This window comes from Pogona vitticeps, chromosome 9 (genome assembly GCF_051106095.1).
Source record: "Pogona vitticeps strain Pit_001003342236 chromosome 9, PviZW2.1, whole genome shotgun sequence".
In the NCBI taxonomy this organism is placed as follows: Eukaryota; Metazoa; Chordata; class Lepidosauria; order Squamata; family Agamidae; genus Pogona; species Pogona vitticeps.
This window is the reverse complement of record NC_135791.1, coordinates 1157912-1175243: the sequence shown is the minus strand read 5'-3', so window position 1 is coordinate 1175243 and position 17332 is coordinate 1157912. Positions and strand designations below refer to the sequence as shown.

The 17332-nt window shown below is 53.8% G+C and overlaps 1 protein-coding gene across 17 annotated transcripts in view; it reads left to right on the top strand.

Annotated features, from left to right (window-relative positions):
• MACF1 (microtubule actin crosslinking factor 1) overlaps positions 1-17332 on the top strand; it is a 241253-nt gene that overhangs the window by 216697 nt on the left and 7224 nt on the right. For 13 of the 17 annotated variants that reach the window (XM_072980350.2, XM_072980345.2, XM_072980346.2 and 10 more), the window contains 19 exons: positions 271-468; positions 958-1086; positions 1901-2074; positions 2942-3097; positions 3541-3747; positions 3880-3999; positions 4748-4917; positions 5215-5374; positions 6829-7023; positions 8053-8181; positions 8304-8447; positions 9029-9217; positions 9808-9925; positions 10138-10301; positions 10828-10990; positions 11127-11281; positions 11746-11820; positions 12972-12989; positions 15709-15826. In XM_072980350.2, the coding sequence (XP_072836451.2) occupies positions 271-468; positions 958-1086; positions 1901-2074; positions 2942-3097; positions 3541-3747; positions 3880-3999; positions 4748-4917; positions 5215-5374; positions 6829-7023; positions 8053-8181; positions 8304-8447; positions 9029-9217; positions 9808-9925; positions 10138-10301; positions 10828-10990; positions 11127-11281; positions 11746-11820; positions 12972-12989; positions 15709-15826 (2782 nt within the window). The remainder of the gene's footprint in view (positions 1-270; positions 469-957; positions 1087-1900; positions 2075-2941; positions 3098-3540; positions 3748-3879; positions 4000-4747; positions 4918-5214; positions 5375-6828; positions 7024-8052; positions 8182-8303; positions 8448-9028; positions 9218-9807; positions 9926-10137; positions 10302-10827; positions 10991-11126; positions 11282-11745; positions 11821-12971; positions 12990-15708; positions 15827-17332) is intronic. The other 4 variants (XM_072980349.2, XM_072980348.2, XM_072980337.2 and 1 more) reach the window with 1 other exon arrangement.

Sequence of the window (17332 nt, the reverse complement as noted above, 5' to 3'; positions counted from 1 at the left end):
CACCCTTTGGCCTGGGAGTGCAGGGGTCCTGGGCCCCTCGCGGGGATGGCAGGGGGCCTCGTCCACACGGCTTGCCTGTCTTCCCCTGTTCTTGGTGCCGTCCCTTTGGGTTCAAGGAGCGGACCTCCCTTTCTTGGCGCGGCCCTGGACGAGTCGCTCCCCAAACCCGTGGGGAGGGAACCCCACTTCTTTCTGCATCCCGGGCGCCTCACAGAGTCCTAAGGCTCCTCCTTCCTCCCCCCCTACCCCCCACCCCCATTGCTGTCCCAGGTGCTGAAGAACGACGTGCTGGCCCACCAAGCCACCGTGGAAACGGTCAACAAGGCCGGCAATGAGCTGCTGGAGTCCAGCGCCGGAGACGAGGCCAGCAGCCTCCGGAACCGGCTGGAGACGATGAATTCCTGCTGGGCGTCCGTGCTGCAGAAGACGGAAGAGCGGGAGCAACAGCTGCAAACGACCCTCCAGCAGGTCTGCAGGAGCCCCCCCCCGCCTGCCCCGTCCCTTCGCCCTTCAGAACCCCGGGGTTGCCTCCCGTCCCCGTCCGTCCGGACCTGCGGCCCCTCGGCTCACTTCTCTTTGCAGGCAGCGAGAGAGGAAGGCTCTCTGCCTCTGCGGCAGAATTGGCAACCCCTGGAGAGTCAGTGCCGTGGCTTCGGCAGGGGAACCCCCAACGGTCTCCTTTGGGAGGCCTGAGCGAAGCGCATAAAAACTTAATCCTGGAAAGGGCTGGATGGATGGGGTGTGTGTGTGTGTGCTTGTTCTTTTCTGCATTGTGGCTCCAGAGTACGGGTTCCGGTTTCTCTGGTTTTGAAATCCCCTGGGATCTCATCCCAAGACCTCAGAAAAGCACACGATGAGCGGGGTGTGTGTGTGTGTTGTCTTCCTCTCCGGTGGGGAGACGCCTCTTCCTGCTCTGCTCAGTCCCCCCCCCCCCCCCGGCTTTGTCGGTCTTTGCAGGCTCAGGGTTTCCACGGGGAAATCGAGGACTTCCTTCTGTGGCTCACGAGGATGGAGAACCAGCTCTCGGCCTCCAAACCGACAGGCGGCCTCCCAGAAACCGCCCGGGAGCAGCTGAATGCCCACATGGTGAGCGCCGGCCACCGGAATTGTCCCTGGGGGTCACGGGTCGAGTTGCCCCTTCACAGTAGAGGTGCAGGGAGCCCCTGTGTTTGGACGGCCCAGGCGAGGACGAAGGCCTGGACAAGGGGAGAAGGGCAGGAACACGGGAGAGGGAGAGAAACCAGCAGACGGAGAGCTGCGTTAGTTTATGGCAGGGGGGAAAAAAAGCCAGGAGCCTTCTGGCATTTCGCTGTAGTTGTGATGTCCCACTAAGTTGCTTCCGGTTTATGGCGGCCCCAGGAAGGAGCAACCTCCAAAAGGCCCGTCCTCATCACCTCTGCTCAGGTGATGCAAACTCAAGCCTGTGGTCTCCTTTGGGGAGTCAGTCCACCTCATATTTGGTCTTCCTCTTTTCCTGCTGCCTTCCACTTGCCCCCAGCATAGGGAAGAAGGGGACGATCGTTCACAGAAGCCAAATAAGTCTCACTAGACTTCAGTGTCCCAGAAGGCCCCTTGGTGTTTGTGGTTAAGCTGAGTTTCACCCTGGGTTGTCCTTTTGTCACCTGTTGAAATGTTCAAGAACATTCCGTGGTCTCCCAGCCAGTCACCCGGCGTCTGGATCCCCTTCACACATAAAGGGGCTTGCGGAGGGAAATGTGTAAGGAGTGGAGTTTAGATCCGTGTCCCTTTCTAGGGGGATACAGGGGGGAGCTGCATCTTCTGGCACAAGAGTCCCAGCGCCAAACCAGTACATGGTAGCTGGTATTTTCCCCGCACGGGGACACCCTTCCCCTGTTGTCTTTGTGTTGTGCCACGTGTGCCAAAGATCTGTCTGTTTCAGGAGCTCTACGCCCAATTCAAGGCCAACGAGGAGGTGCACAGCCAGCTGCTGGCCAAGGGAAGGCTGATGCTGCTGAGCCGGGAAGACTCTGGTTCGGGATCCAAGACGGAGCAAAGCGTGGCTCTTCTGGAGCAGAAGTGGGGCCTGGTCAGCACCAAGATGGAGGAGCGAAAGGTACAGTGCAGGAGGGATGCGGGACCGGGGGTGTGTGCGCCCCACCCACTTCTTGGATTCTTTATTCCTGCAACACAAAGGAGTAGGTTGAGGGGCTTCAGATCTCCATTGTGGCCCCTGGGGAGCTGTCTGTGAATTCACAAAGGAAGCGTGTGTTTCTGAGAAAATAAGCCAGTGAGTGCTCCAACACTAGAGGTCTTCAAGAGAAAACTGGACGACCATCCATCGGATCTGCTCTGATTCAGATCCCTGCCTTGAGCCAGGGGGTTGGACTCAATGGCCTTCAAGGCCCCCTTCCCGCTCCATGATTCTAGGATTCTAAGCCGTTTCCACGGAAAAGTTAAGCTTCCACTTTGGGATTAAGTACATTTGATTGGCCAAACCTTAAGCCTTTGGCTCATTTCCTGATCACAAGTTTCGGTTACCCAGAATTTCTGGGTGGTGGAAAGGATGTTTCAAACGTTGTTGTTGTTTAGTCATTAAGTCATGTCTGACTCTTCGTGACCCCATGGACCAGAGCATGCCAGGCCCTCCTGTCTCCCACGGCCTCCTGGAGTTGGATCAAGTTTCAAACATTGCCTAACCACAGTCCTAGTTTTGCCATTTACTGGGTGCAAGGAGACGCTCCTGGGGGAAACTTGCCTTCTGGAGGGAGACACCCCCCCCCATTCTTGAGGCGCCTTTCCTGCAAGCACAGATTCGTTTCATTCGTTCATCACAAGAATAAGAATGAAGACCACGTCTGCTAAACAAGAAAAGCCTTTGGCTGGCCTGGCACAGGTCGCGGTGTCCAGGGCCCTTTCTCGGCTCCCCCTTTTTTCCCTTTCCCTCACCCCTCCACCTTTTCTCCCTTCATTCCCAACGCAGTCCAAGCTGGAAGAGGCGCTGGGCTTAGCCGCGGAGTTCCAGAATTCTCTGCAGGACTTCATCAACTGGCTGACCCTCGCCGAGCAGAGCATCAACCTCGCTTCTGCGCCCAGCCTCATCCTCAACACCGTGCTCTCCCAGATAGAAGATCACAAGGTGACGACCACCGGGCGGCCCGTGCAGGAGAGCGTGTGCTCGCAGGCCATGAGAACTTGCTTGGCCAGCGCTCGTCTACGTGGCATTCATCTACGTGGTAGCTTAAACATGGGGCATTCACTCTACGGTGCTGTGTGGTTTCCCTGGGGCTGGAATCGTGCGCACTGAGAGTAATATGTTACCCATGGTGAGACCAACTTGCACAAGCCCTTCCACTTAAGTCTGTCGTTATGGGGCGGCCCGGTTGGGGGTTTCTCTCTCATTTTCTGGCTGTCGTGCCAGCCTCCTCTTTGAAGTTCTGCTCAGCTGCCTTCTCTTTCCAGGAAAGAAAAAGCTTCTTCCCCCTTTAAATCCCCTTTCTGTGCATTGAGGGATGCCTGAGAAGCCAAGAGAGAGCAGGGAAGGGATTCATCCTCACTCACTCGCTGCCCTCCCTCCTCCAGGTGTTTGCCAACGAAGTCAACGCCCACCGGGACCAGATCATCGGCCTGGATCAGAGCGGCAACCAGCTGAAGTTCCTCAGCCAGAAGCAGGACGTGGTCCTGATCAAGAATCTCCTGGTCAGCGTGCAGTCCCGCTGGGAGAAGGTGGTCCAGCGCTCCGTGGAAAGGGGCCGAGCGCTGGACGACGCCAGGAAGCGGGCCAAGCAGGTGGGGCAGACGCTGCAGGGAGAAAAGGGACGTGCGGGGATCCCGAACCTGTGTGGAAGTGGGGACTGGGAAGCAAAGCATTACATTCTAAAGACATTCTTCTGTGTATACGTTTTCCCCCCATCCCTGCAGTTCCATGAAGCTTGGAAAAAGCTGGTGGATTGGCTGGAAGATGCGGAAAACCATCTGGATTCAGAGCTGGAGATCTCTAACGACCCTGACAAGATCAAACTGCAGCTCTCTAAGCACAAGGTAAGAGAGTCCGATTCTGGTGCCGCAAAGCCTCCTTGGAGTCATTTAGAGCAGGGCTGGGCCAGAGGTGAGAAACGTCTGCAAACGGCACACACACACACCCGACCCGACCCGATCCATCGCCCTCGACAACCAGGTCCCTGGGATGCCAATGGTGGGGATTCTTCTGAAGGATGCTCAGCTGTTTGGCCCTCGGTCTGTTCCCGCCAGGATGGAGCTCCTTCTTACAGGGTCAGAGTAGCTGGCACACAAGTCAGTGGCATGAAGGGGTCTTTCATGAGAGGTCTTGCTTTCCAGATTGACCAGTTATCAGTAGATGGTGGGCCTTCTGGGTCCCAAAGATAGCGCTGCGGCTCACGTCTCTTTTTCCCAAGGCTGGGTAGAAAAGTTAGCTTGCTTGATCAGTGCCTTAAACCAGCATAAAGTGAACATTATCTTCTGGAAGGCCTCAGTTTAGGGAGTTCTAGGGAAATTATCCCCAGTGATGGAACAGAAAGAGTTATTTTGATAAATGCGGCTGATTGAAGTCGTTGATTCCGTGTGGTTTTGCTCGCACCTTAATCATCATCCAGTGGCAAGTAGGGGGTTGAACTCCGGTTGTGCAAGTATTAAATGTGAAGAGGTGTTAGGAATGAGAACACAGATGTTGGCGAAAGATGTTTCTGGGATGAGTGAAGCCTTCCGTGGTTTCATGGCTTCATTCAGTTTGACTCTCTCTCTCTCTCTCTCTGCTGGTCACACCCAACAGGAGTTCCAGAAAACCCTGGGTGGCAAACAGCCCGTTTACGATACCACCATCCGGACGGGTCGGGCCCTGAAGGAGAAAGCTCAGTTCCCGGAGGACACCCAAACCTTGGACCATCTGCTTGGGGAGGTCCGTGACAAGTGGGACACGGTCTGTGGCAAGTCTGTGGAAAGGTGAGAAGGGCTCCCAAGGGCTTCCTCATAGCCCCACGGGGGGGGGGGAGAATCAGGCCCCAGAAACGGAGCCTTCGTGGCTCCTAGGAAAGCGGGGTTTAGAAACCACTTGCTAATTTGATGGGTTAAGGTGCTGGGGAGCGGCCTTCCTCGTTAGTAAGAGGTATTATTGGGCCAGTTGGCAAAAAAGGAGGTGGGTTCAGGTCTGTCGATCGGCCCAGAGCCTTCCCGGGCTCAGCAAAGGGGCGGCCAGCCGGGAAGCCACGGACCACCTCTTTGCCCTTTTCGTTCCTGCAGGCAACACAAATTGGAAGAGGCTCTTCTCTTCTCCGGGCAGTTCATGGACGCCCTGCAAGCCTTGGTGGATTGGCTGTACAAGGTGGAACCGCAGTTGGCCGAAGACCAACCTGTCCACGGGGACCTGGACCTGGTCATGAACCTCATGGATGCCCACAAGGTGACCGCCCGGGGTGGAAAGGATTGGGGCAAGCTCAGCATCTCTTGGGTTCAGCAAAACATCCCGGGAGGCTTTCCTTGTTGACAAAACGGTAAAAGGCTCCAGAGGTGGATCTGCAGGTTGTTGAGCATCCACCCTCAAGGAGGTCTTCGGGTTCTCCTAGACCAAGGGTTCCCCAACTGGGCTGTCCGAAGGTTCTTGGACTGCAATTCCCAGAAGCCTTCACCTCTTGCTGTGCTGGCCAGGATTTTTGGGAGTTGTAGTCCAAGCATATCCGGGGACCCACCTTTGGGGACCACAATTCTAGATCCTAGATGCTGCTGGCCCCTGTCTTGCAGTCCTACCATAACACTGTTTCCCCACCACCACCTTGATTTCCTTTAAAAATCATCATAACAAAGGGCTCAGCTCCAGTTTTACCTCCAAAGCCTGGTGCTGATTGAAGGAGTTGCCAGTGGTGATTGAAAAGGGAAACATTTAATTGCCTTTCATTACATGCCTATTGCCCAGTCTTTCCTTTGTGATTTAAACAGCCTTTGTGATTTAAACAGTCTTTGCAAGCTTTTGTTATTGAAGTAGATTTTGCAAGCCTTTGTTATGTAAATAGCCGCTGTTAATTTACATCTCAGTGTGTCAGAGAAGGATTATGAAGAACTCTTTAATGATTTAACATTAGATTTAATAAGAATAATTACTCATCTGAGAGGATTTGTGGGGATTTTTAAAATTATTATTAAGAAATGTTGTACTAAAATAATTTTAAAAAAACCACCTGTAAACAGACAGAAAGATTGAAAGGTACAATATATATGTTCTATAAAATATAACTTCTAAACCCCACTGATCTTCACTCCCCGTCCTTCGGCCACGTCAAATTGGAATTATAAAATTTGTAAATCTCATGTGGAAGAGCAGAAGAAAGCTGGAGATGTTTAGCCTGGAAAGGGGAGATTGAGGGGTGGCAGGAGTGGCACAGGTCAAGCCTCTGAAAGGGCCTTTTGTGAGAAAGGGAGCAGAATTATCCCCTGCTGGTTCAGAGAGAGGGGCTTCGTGGCATCTTACATTGCAGAGCAGGGGGTGGCATAGCTCCGCCATTCTCCACCTTGGGCATCCCGGGTATCCTTGGACTGCAATTCCCAGGAGCCTTCAACACGAGCTGTGCTGGCCTGCGGTTTCTGGGGGGTGGCAGTCCAAGAACTTCTGGGTGATCTGAGTTCAGAGACCCCTGGCCTAGATGGTTTCAGAGGTCCCTTCCTGTTCGTCAATGGCGGTGATTTAGTGGATTGTGGCCTTTGTTGAAAGGAGCCCTTCCCCTCTGTACCTGTGGGTGCCTTCATACAGGCACTGCGTCTGTTTGCAAGCGCTGTGCTCAAGCCCCAGGAGAGGGAACCCATCTTGTCCCCCCCCCAGTGCTGTGTGAATGAAGTGCGCGCCCCCCCTTCCCCCTCCGGTAGGTCTTCCAGAAAGAGCTCGGCAAGCGGACGGGGACCGTGCAGGTGCTGAAGCGCTCGGGCCGGGAGCTGATCGAGAACAGCCGGGACGACACCACCTGGGTGAAGGTGCAGCTGCAGGAGCTGAGCAACCGCTGGGATACCGTCTGCAAGATGTCCGTCCTGAAGCAAACCCGCCTGGAGCAGGCCTTGAAGCAGGTGGGGGGGGAACGGCGGGGGGGGAGATACAGGAGGAGGCCCCCCTGCCCCTGGGAACTGGGCACGATCCGTTTTGGTCCTTGTTGGCCCTCCAGGAGGACCGGGAGGGAAGGGCTGGGCTGGGGATGGAGGTGCGTCGGCTGCGCAGCGTTCTGCAAAGATGGATCCTTGTGCTGCTTTCTAGAAAGTGGGGCACTTGGAAGCCCCTTTGTCTGAATGGGTGGGGGTGGGGGGGGGGGACTATGGCCCGTACCTTACAGGAGTGCTCAGTCAATGGGGTGACGCAGCTCCATCCCTCCTGGCCTTGTTGACCCTCTGCTCCTGGTGCTCTCTTGTTACATACTTGGCCACAGCTCCCATCATCCTGTCTCAGGAGAAGTGGGATGACTGTCAGAACATGCCCGTCTTGGTTTGAGCTGTTAAAAAAAGCAACTCAAGTATGGCCTTCTTTTCCTTGTGCATTTGGGCTAGCCGGGGCAATTAGCAACAGGGCAATTAGCAAGGGGACCTCACTTTGTTTTCCAGCACTTCTCTTCATTTGGGGTTTGGGAAAAGATTTAGCTCTTTAGGTTCATTTTGGGGTTGTTTTTTAAGGCTTTGTGAAATGGGGAAGTGGTCTGGAGAGGAGAAAATTCATTCTCCAAACGCCACCTCTGTAACCTCCTCCGATTGGAAACAGATGAGTACTAGAAACACACACGTTTCTTCCCATAGCTCCCATTTAATCTGGGGAACTCCTTGCCCCAGGATGTAATATGATGACCCTCCAAAAGGATGAGCTCAATTCATGGAGGATGGGCTTGTTGGCGACTCCTCAGCTGGATAGGCAAAGGCAAAGGCTTTTTCCACGGAGCTCCCCGAGAGTCGTGGCTGGGGAGGCCACGCCAGCCGTCGTCGCTTCCCTGGCCTACACTTGAACCTCCCAAAGCAACGGTGGATGGAAAAAAGCGAATCAGGATAGGGGTGGCCCGTGGCATCGCCACGTTGGCTGCCAGGGGAGGATGACTTGAAGCCGTTTCTCCTTCCCAGGCGGAAGAGTTCCGGACCGCCGTTCATTTGCTGCTGGAGTGGCTCTCCGAGGCCGAGCAGACTCTCCGTTTCCGGGGAGCTTTGCCCGATGATGCCGAAGCGCTGCAGTCCCTCATTGATACGCACAAGGTGAGCGGCTCTCGGGAAGAGAGGGGAACCGGGGTTCATGGGGGGGTGGAAGAGAAGGAGGTCGTGGCGTGTCTGTTTTGGGGCACCGGGGATGGTCACGGTCTCTGTGTCGCCTTGCCCAGGAGTTCATGAAGAAAGTGGAAGAGAAGAGGCTGGACGTGAACGCGGCGGTGAGCATGGGGGAGGTCATCCTCACGGTTTGCCACCCGGACTGCATCACCACCATCAAGCACTGGATCACCATCATCCGAGCCCGGTTCGAAGAGGTGAGCCCTTGGGGTCTTCGCCGTTGGCGGGCAAAGAGGCCCTGCCTCCTCGCGGGTGCCACCAGCCGGCGTGGCGTTGAGAGACTTCGCGAAAATCCTGTGGGTCGAGGATAACGGTGGGCAGGTGGGCGGGCGGACGGACGCGCTTCTAGGCCACCCACCGGTGGTGGAAAGGCATTCCGGGCGGTTCCCAGCATTGGAAAAACAACAGTGAAAACAACATCATAACTAGAAGTTAAAATCAAAGCTATATTGACAATCCATGAAATACATTAAAAACCAATTATCAAATCGGCAGTGATTAAAACAAGTCAGTTGTTTTAGCTGCGTGGCTAATTTCTTAAAAGTATCACAAAAGGTGCAGAATGTGGAGGTCCTTCTATATCGGAAACAGGATATTTCCCCAGTTTGTCAAAGGTTGGGTGGTGATTCTTTCCATGGGGGGTGGGGGGAGACTGGTCTGCTCCCTTGTTTTCATAGTCTAAATTATTTGTACCTATTCTTTGAATGTTTCCAACACCAACACCACCCCCGAGTAGCTCATATTGAAATAGATCTTCCTGGTTTCTGTCTCTTGCCAGGTCCTTGCGTGGGCTAAACAGCATCAGCAGCGTCTTGAAGCTGCCCTTTCTGAGTTGGTGGCCAACGCCGAGCTGCTGGAGGAGCTCTTGGCATGGATCCAGTGGGCCGAGACGACGCTCATCCAGAGGGATCAGGACCCGGCGCCCCAGAATATTGAGCAGGTCAAAGCCCTCATTGCGGAGCATCAGGTAAGGGTGTCCCCACTCCCTCCCACCACCATACCCCAGGACTCCCGGCTTCTCCTTTCCCTCAAAATAGAGCCTATGGTGTATTTGAGAATGGGGCCAACAGGGATTTGGGGGCAAGACAGAACTCAGAAAACCGACTGATTTTGGAGCGCATGTCATTGCGCCGGCTAGGAGAGACCAGAAGCTGTGCTCTGGAAAAGCCACCCTTTGCCTTTTAGGAGTCAGTGACATGAACACCCGTGCTGTGGATCTACCCTTCTGTATAATCTAGAGCTGCGTTCCCAGGTTCTTTCCTTACATGATGCATTAAACTACAGTCCCCATCATCCCCACTCAACAAGTTCCTAGCCCTGGGAACTGCAAAGAGGGACTTAGGAGCTGTGATAGCCATGGCTGGTGGAATCAGGCAATCCATGAAGGAGGGAAGAATAAAGTTTGATTGGCCCAGAATAAGATTCGAGTCTCCTGATACAGCGCCGCTTGTCGTAAAAGGACAACAGGAACCCAAAGTTAACACACACACACACCCCTAAATATTCACTTTTTCCTCCCCTCTCCCCGGCGGGTGCTCTTCGTCTTGCCTTGGCCAGGCCTTTATGGAAGAAATGACTCGGAAGCAGCCCGACGTGGATCGTGTCACCAAGACGTACAAGAGGAAAGCCACCGAGCCGGCCCACGGACCTTTTATCGACAAATCCCGAAGCAGCCGTACGTCGGGGGCCGATCTGGCTTTGAGTGCGAGGGGGTTTGGGGCGTGGGGGCAGCGGGGCTGTGTGGCTGGAAGGGAGCGTCTCGTGGCTGCCGTCTCTGGACTGGAAATGTTCCTCCCCAGACTGGGTCTGTTTCCCCTGCCCCCCCCCGGAGAGCTCAAGCTTTTCTTTTCATATCTTGCTGGGTTCTTTTTTCCTCCCACCCTCCAGGGAAGTCCTTGAACCAGGCCGCCCCTCCCCCGATGCCCATCCTCTCCCAGTCGGAGGCCAAGAACCCGCGCATCCACCAGCTCTCGGCGCGCTGGCAGCAGGTGTGGCTCCTGGCCCTGGAGCGCCAGCGCAAGCTGAACGACGCCCTGGACCGGCTGGAAGAGGTGACTCCCGACACCCCTTGAGCCTTTGACCCAAAGCCCCATGGAAGCCCTTCCCGGTTCGATATCCTAGCCCAGGGAAAAAGGGGACTGGAGGGATTTTGCCCAAGAGAGTGACTTCTCCACAGGAACCGAGGGCCACCTCGGAAGTAAAAGCGAGGATTCCCCCAGCCCGTTTTTTGTTTAAATAAACGATGCTGTTCCTACATGAATTCACGGTAGATTACAGTGTCAAACCAGCACCAACCAAATGAGCGGGGTTTCAGCAATCATCGTGAAACAGCAGCATTATCCAAAGAGCAAGCAGAGCAGACGGCATGGTTATGGGCCAATATGGGGTGTGCATTGTGCTTCTCTCCCCCACCAGCCCTTCTGCATCTGGGAGGAGGGGGTGTCCAGTATTTATGGTTCTCCTGGGACACTTGTAAAAGAGGTCCTTTTCCTAGTAAAGAAAAAGCTTCTTCCTTTCCACGTTAACATTGATGCGTCCTTTCCAAACCTCTTTCTCTCGCGCTGAACCTGCTCCCAGTTGAAAGAGTTTGCCAATTTTGACTTCGACGTGTGGCGGAAGAAGTACATGCGCTGGATGAACCACAAGAAGTCGCGGGTGATGGACTTCTTCCGGCGAATCGACAAAGACCAGGATGGGAAGATCACCCGGCAGGAGTTCATCGACGGGATCCTGGCATCCAGTGAGTGCCTGGCCTTCCTCCCACCCCCGTCCTTCTACCCAATCTGGGAAGGCGCGGCGCTTGGGTGAGACAAGGGGTCAGTCCGGCGGGTCGCTGTCCAGGAGCTCAGCTGAGCGCCTTGCCTCCTGTCCCTCAGAATTCCCCACGACCAAGCTAGAGATGACCGCTGTGGCTGACATCTTTGACCGAGACGGGGACGGTTACATCGACTACTACGAGTTTGTGGCAGCGCTTCACCCCAACAAGGATGCTTACCGGCCAACCACGGACGCAGACAAGATTGAGGACGAGGTGAGAGCTTGGAGGAGGAGGTTGGGAATCCAGGGGGAGGCTGGGGGGGGCGGGGGGGGGTAAGAGGCTGGGCTTGATCCAGAATGAGGCTGGGAGTGGGAAAGTGGTCCGTGCAGCATGCCAGCTGGGTGCCCACCTCCTCTGCCCATCTGCCCTAGAAAAACCCATCTTTGGTGCTACCTCCTGGCCTCGCCGCCGCCGCCACCTCCTCTCCCTCAAAGAAGCTTCCATGCGCGTGGAGGCCGTGGTGGTCCGTCACGGTGCCTTTGTATCCTGCCCTGTTTCCCCCTGTGTCTCCTTTGTCCGTCACTCCGTCGTTCCCCGCCTTGGGTCGCCCAGATGTTCTTGGACTACAACTCCCAGGAATCCTGGCCAGCGTCGCTGGTGGTGAAGGCTTCTGGGGGTTTTAGCCCAAGGACATCTAACTGAGCCCTTATCCCCCCTCTTTCCTTCCCACATCACAGGTAACGAGGCAAGTGGCGCAGTGTAAGTGTGCCAAGCGGTTCCAAGTGGAGCAGATCGGAGAGAACAAGTATCGGGTGAGGAGGAGGAAGAGGAGCACACAGTGGCTCTTAACGCGCATGGATCGTGTCTCTTAAGTCTTTAAGCCAACCGGATTTTTTTATTTATTTATTTAAGATATGTTCTGTGGGACTGTGATAGGAATGGTCCTACGTCCCAGGTGCTGAGACGTGCTTGTACATTGGTGCTGAGGGTGGCTCACAGGGGGCAGAACCTTCCATAACAGAACTTGAAGGAACCCTGTTTGGGCCACACTCTGCCCTCCATCATCCTGTTTCCAACATTAGAAGCCAACGAGGATGTTATGAACGGCCCACCCTGGCCTAGTGCGGTGGAATAGGGAGCTTTGTCTGTTTGCCAGTGGCGGTGGTGGGACCGATCCCCTTCCATTAATCCATGCCACCCAAGCCCCCTGAACTCATGATCCCTCAATGCCCACCGTATCCTGTGGCAGTAGGTTCCATAGGTTAACCATAGGGTTGTGTCAAGAACAGTCCTTGAGGTGTTTAGGGGTCTGTTTTGCTTCACAGTCCTATTTTCCTCCGGCTCAGACAGCTTGCTTCTGCAAAACACTGAAAATGTGCTGTCCTTGTGCTTCTCATTTCAAACTTGGCTCGTCCTCCCTGGGTCATCAAGAGATTTCCAGCTGAGCTTTGGATGGGTTTTTAGCCGAAGGTTAGAAATCGCTTTTGGGGGCTCCTGACTCTCCCAGCGACATGTCTGAGATCTCTTCTTTCAGCTAGCAGAGGGTCAGGATTTTTCAGGGAGACCCAGATGGAAAGGGCAGGGCCAGGGGCTGAGCGGATGCAGGGGCCAGGATAAAACCCCTCAAGCTTCTAGTCTCAAATCTGCTGCCAAAGCAGCAGGTGCCAAGCATCCTCTTCTGAGATTCCATGTGGCCTCGCCCAAGCTTGCAGCTTCTTCTGCTTGCTTGCTTTTATTTATTTTTTTAAAGGGAATAGGCAGAAACTTTTGTGAAATAAAATGAAGTTCTGCATGAGCCACAGAAGGCCCTTGCAGTTAACAAGAGGTTTTTTTGTTGTTGTTACTATGCTGTTAACTCTCTTCAATGTTTTCTCTCCCCTTCTCTCTCTCTGCCTCCCCCCCCTCCGCCCCGTGTCTCTCTCTTTCTCTCTCTCTCTTCTCGTTTGCACCTTCTCCTCTGTAGTTTTTCCTCGGCAACCAGGTACAGTGTGTCTTGCAAAATGGTTTTCTGTGTTCCATTGGCAGGTCGTTTTCCTTAAAAGGATGGCATGCGCTGTGTGTCTTTTGCAGTCCTTTCATTGCTGGGGGGTGATTGTGTTCATGCATGAACATTGCAATAACAGCTTGGATGTCCTAACTTAGCAAAGATCCTGGTATACAGGGATATATTGTTTTAAAATTGTAAAGAAAGTGACCCTACAGAGGAAGTGGGGGAACAAACTCAAAACGACCCACATGAACAGACACAACACATCTACTTTAGTCTATGAATTTCAGACTTTTTTCTACCTTTTTCACACTCCTTTAAAAAGAAGTGGAGACATTTTAAAATGATGCCTGTTACGTTTGACTTGCGTTGTCCAGCTGGTCAGCTGTTTGGCACTAGAGATTCTGAAACCCATCTACTTCCCAAAGCTCCTTGTTCACCCAGTGCTAAAATAGAAAAGTCCTGGAGAGGGTGCAGAGTTTTATTCCCTTCTCTTGCAACTGCCTGCCCCAGAGGTTGGGAGGGGGGGCTCTCCCTTCACAGACTATGGACGTTTAGACCCACCGTGGCGCCCTGTCGTTTCAGAATCCATTCGATGGTTCTGAAAGGACTGGCTGATATTTTGAGCCCCTTGGGACTGAGCGCCCGGGGGCCTTGCTGTGGCCCACCGCTGTTGGTCAAAACAAAGGCCAGGATCCAATGGTATCTGCCAGCTGGAGTGCTTTCTCCAGAGTCAAGCATCTTCCTGATGTAGATCCCCGTGCACCCTAAAAAACACCTGCACCAGGGAAGGAAAGCCCTTCTCCCCTGAGCAGGTATTGGACATCACAGAATCTCGTTAAGCCGGGAGATCAAAAAAGAAAAGAAACGCTGCCTCCCAGGCATAGGAGCAGTGTGCTTGGCAATAGGACCTTTCCGCGTGAAGGTTGACTCCTCAGATTTTGGGGGGACACTGTTTGGGATTGCATGAGGGACCCCCCCCCAAGAGGCCAGGAAAAGGGTGTATTCCGGAGTCTGTTGCCATGTCAGAACCCGATCCTTTTTAATGCCTGGCCTGTCTTGGTCCCCAGAAGATGCCCCCTTGTTTTGAGTCCATGATACACAAGGGACATTTCCGCCGTATATTCTGTATACCAGCATCTGGGGCGCTTCCCATTCATTTTTCATCGCTTTCGGAATGCAAACCGCTGAATCCGTCGGGATCCTTTCCTTCCACAGTTAGCGTTCAGCCTTCAAGCCTTCTGCATAGATTTTGTGAAATAACTCAAGGCAGCCAGGAGATAAAAAGGAAACATATTTCACACTTTCTGAGGTGAATTATAGCTCTAGAGAGTCCCCTCGGCGCAGAGAAGACATTTGTTATTGTTGCGTCCTTTGTGGGCCGTGTCTTGATTCCATGTTGATTCGATGACATTGCCGTGAACACTTTCAATTCCATACATAGGGGGAATTTTGCCAGCTTCTATTTTAACTATAAGACTCAGAAGCCTGCTATCAAAAGAAGACTCAAATTTTCTGAATGAGTTGTTCCAAGATGTTTAAAAAAAAAAAAAGGAACAATTGATAGAACTTCATATATTCCCTAACATTGGTAGTAAGGAAAGCCCGACGTCCCAGCGGTAAGTGAAACATGGCCAAAATAAGACGTGTTCGCACCTGGTGTGAAGGTTACTGGAAAGCAATGATTCAATAAACCCCTGGCCTTGGGGGTGTGATTAGGAGCCGCAGAGGGACTTTTTAGGGAGGCAGGACTTGCTGCTTGGTCTTGGGGAAATCACATGGTCATCGCTTCACATTATGCAAATGTCAGGCTACTAATGATCACTGCCATTAATAAATACTCTGATTTCCCCGCTCCTTAATTCCTGCTGCCTCTTTGCAGGCCTGTGTGTGCCTTGGCTGCTGTGCTAAAGCTGATTTGCTGCTGGGGGGGGGTGCAGGTGGAAGGGTGCGGAGCGATGCTGGAAAGCTTCATGAATTTCCCCGTGCTGAAATTCCTTTACTGATCTTTGTTCAAATTCCGGTTGGCCTCTCTTCAGAATGGACTATGTCAGGGGAGGAACCCAGCTGGACTTGGGGGGGGGGGGGGGCTCCCGAGAAGCATCCCAATCCACCGAGAAGGACGCCTGAGGTGCTGGGTTTATGTTCCCCTTCCGGGCCCTCAGGCCTCTCCAGGGGCCCCAAAGACCATCATGAAGGTTTTAATCTTCCAGGGGGCCCAGGAGGTGTGCAGATCCTGCGGTGGAGGATTTCAAAGGACCTCCACCTTTGATTTTCCAAAGAAGGGGCCGGGCGTAGTCCCTGTCCTGCCTCCTAGGGAGCCAGGCGCCAGGTTTCATTAGCTCAGCCTGCCCTGCCTTGAGGCTTTGTAAGCATGGCACAGGGTGCCCGGCGGTGAAGGCTCTCTCCAGCTCTTCTCCATTAATCAGGGATGCTGGAGACGGACCCGAAGCGCTTCGGCTGAGTGCCAGCTTCTGCCAAGGGTGCCTTTTTGTTCCCTTTTGGCCGAATCTTATTTTTGAAACGCCTGCCCCATTGCAAAACATTTCAGAGGCAGCAACGAGGACAGGAGAGAGGCTGGCATCTTTGTTGTGTCGGTCCTGCCATAGTCGTATTTGGAGGGGGCACCCCCCCCCATTGAGTGCCCAGGGCTCCCTTGTGCACACGTATGTGCTTGTTTCAACGGTGTCCCCGTTTGCTCCTGCTTCCGCAGTTCGGAGATTCACAGCAGCTGCGGCTGGTCCGTATTCTGCGTAGCACGGTCATGGTTCGTGTCGGCGGAGGGTGGATGGCCCTGGATGAGTTCTTAGTGAAGAACGACCCTTGCAGAGGTAAGAACTGAGCGCGTTTGTTTGTTTGTTTTTTTAAAACGAGGCGTGCCTTAAGACTCCCGTCATTCTCAGTTGCCCAAGAAGTTTTGCAGGAGCAGAAATGTGAGCCAGGAGAAAGAGGGGAGGACGGGTGCAGTTCCAGGGAGTCGGGGCGTTCTTGAAATGCAGTAGAGCAAGATTGCAGGCCTTGTGCAGGAGAACCTACCCATGAATCCTGTCCATGCATTAGTGGAAGGGGGACCGCATTTAGATTTATTCAGAACACACAGGTACGTACGTCTTGGGCTGTTTCTGTCCAGATAGAAAATGTGTTCCAGAGAGAGTCAGACTGAATGCCCAGAATAAAAAGGATGTTGTGGAATCGCTCCTGCATTGTGAATTTTCTCTCTTTTTGAACGTCGGTTGTAGTTTTGTCTCTCCAAAATGCACCCTGCCACCCTCTGCATGCTCTTGTGAAGTATCTTCCTCTCTTTTCTCTCCCTCTCTGACCCTTACTGCTGTTTCTTCTCCTGCTCTGTCTCCTCTCTCTCTCTCTCTCTCTCTCTCTCTCTCTCTGTGTGTCTTCTTTATTCTAGTTCACCACCCTGGAAGTAAAATTAAACGCTCTGATTCCAGCTCTTCAATTGCCAGTCAGTCTCCAATAGGTTGGCGCCTCTTCTTGGCTTCCTCTCCTCTCGGGAATGGCTTGGCTGCTCTCACCTGCCTCTTTCTTGCCGGGGCCCCAGAACCTTCATTTTTCTCAGTAGCGCTTGGGCCGCGTAGAGCGTCCAAAGCCTTCTCTCTCTCTCTCTCTTTTTTGGCTGGAAGCCACGCTGGGGGGGGTGGTCTCTGCCCACCCATATCCGGCGTTTTTGCCCTCTGCTCTTCTGGCTCAGGGCTGCCCCTTTGCTCTCCCCTCCTCAGTTTCCGAAGGGCTCGGGGCGCCTCTCCTTTGCATCCGCTTCGCCTCTTGAAGTCTTGAATGTGCTTGGCCGGGCTACGGGCACTTGCCTGGGTGAGGAGTGAGGATCGGGGCCCTGCGTCAACCTCAGGCCCGCTTCCTGTTATCCAGGGTGGGCAACCTGTTGAGATTCCTTATGTCATCCTCTCCGGCCACGCTGGACCCCTGCAGGGAGGTTGAGAGAGCTGTCCTTTGGAGGCCTCTCGGGGGGGCATGGTTCCCCCCCCCCGCACGCACACACACCTTCTCTGCATTCCCCCAAATCTCAGGGCTCTGCTTTTCCTGTTCATTATGACTTCTGCGTTTCAATGTGTGGGAATCGTGAATGGGTTTGGCACTCTGCGAGAGACGTGCCAACGATGTCAACCTCTTGACACTCGGAGACCATCCTTCCAATTGGAAAAGCATTCCCCAGCCACGTGCCTGCAGAGACGCCCCTTGAGGCATCCTCTGGCCCACGGCCGTTCGGAGCATGTTTTGCCTGATGCCAGCTGCATGCCGCCATGTTGTCAGAAAACCTCTGGGATTCTTGGCGTGGCCTTGAGCCCTCCTGCTAGGCGTCGCAC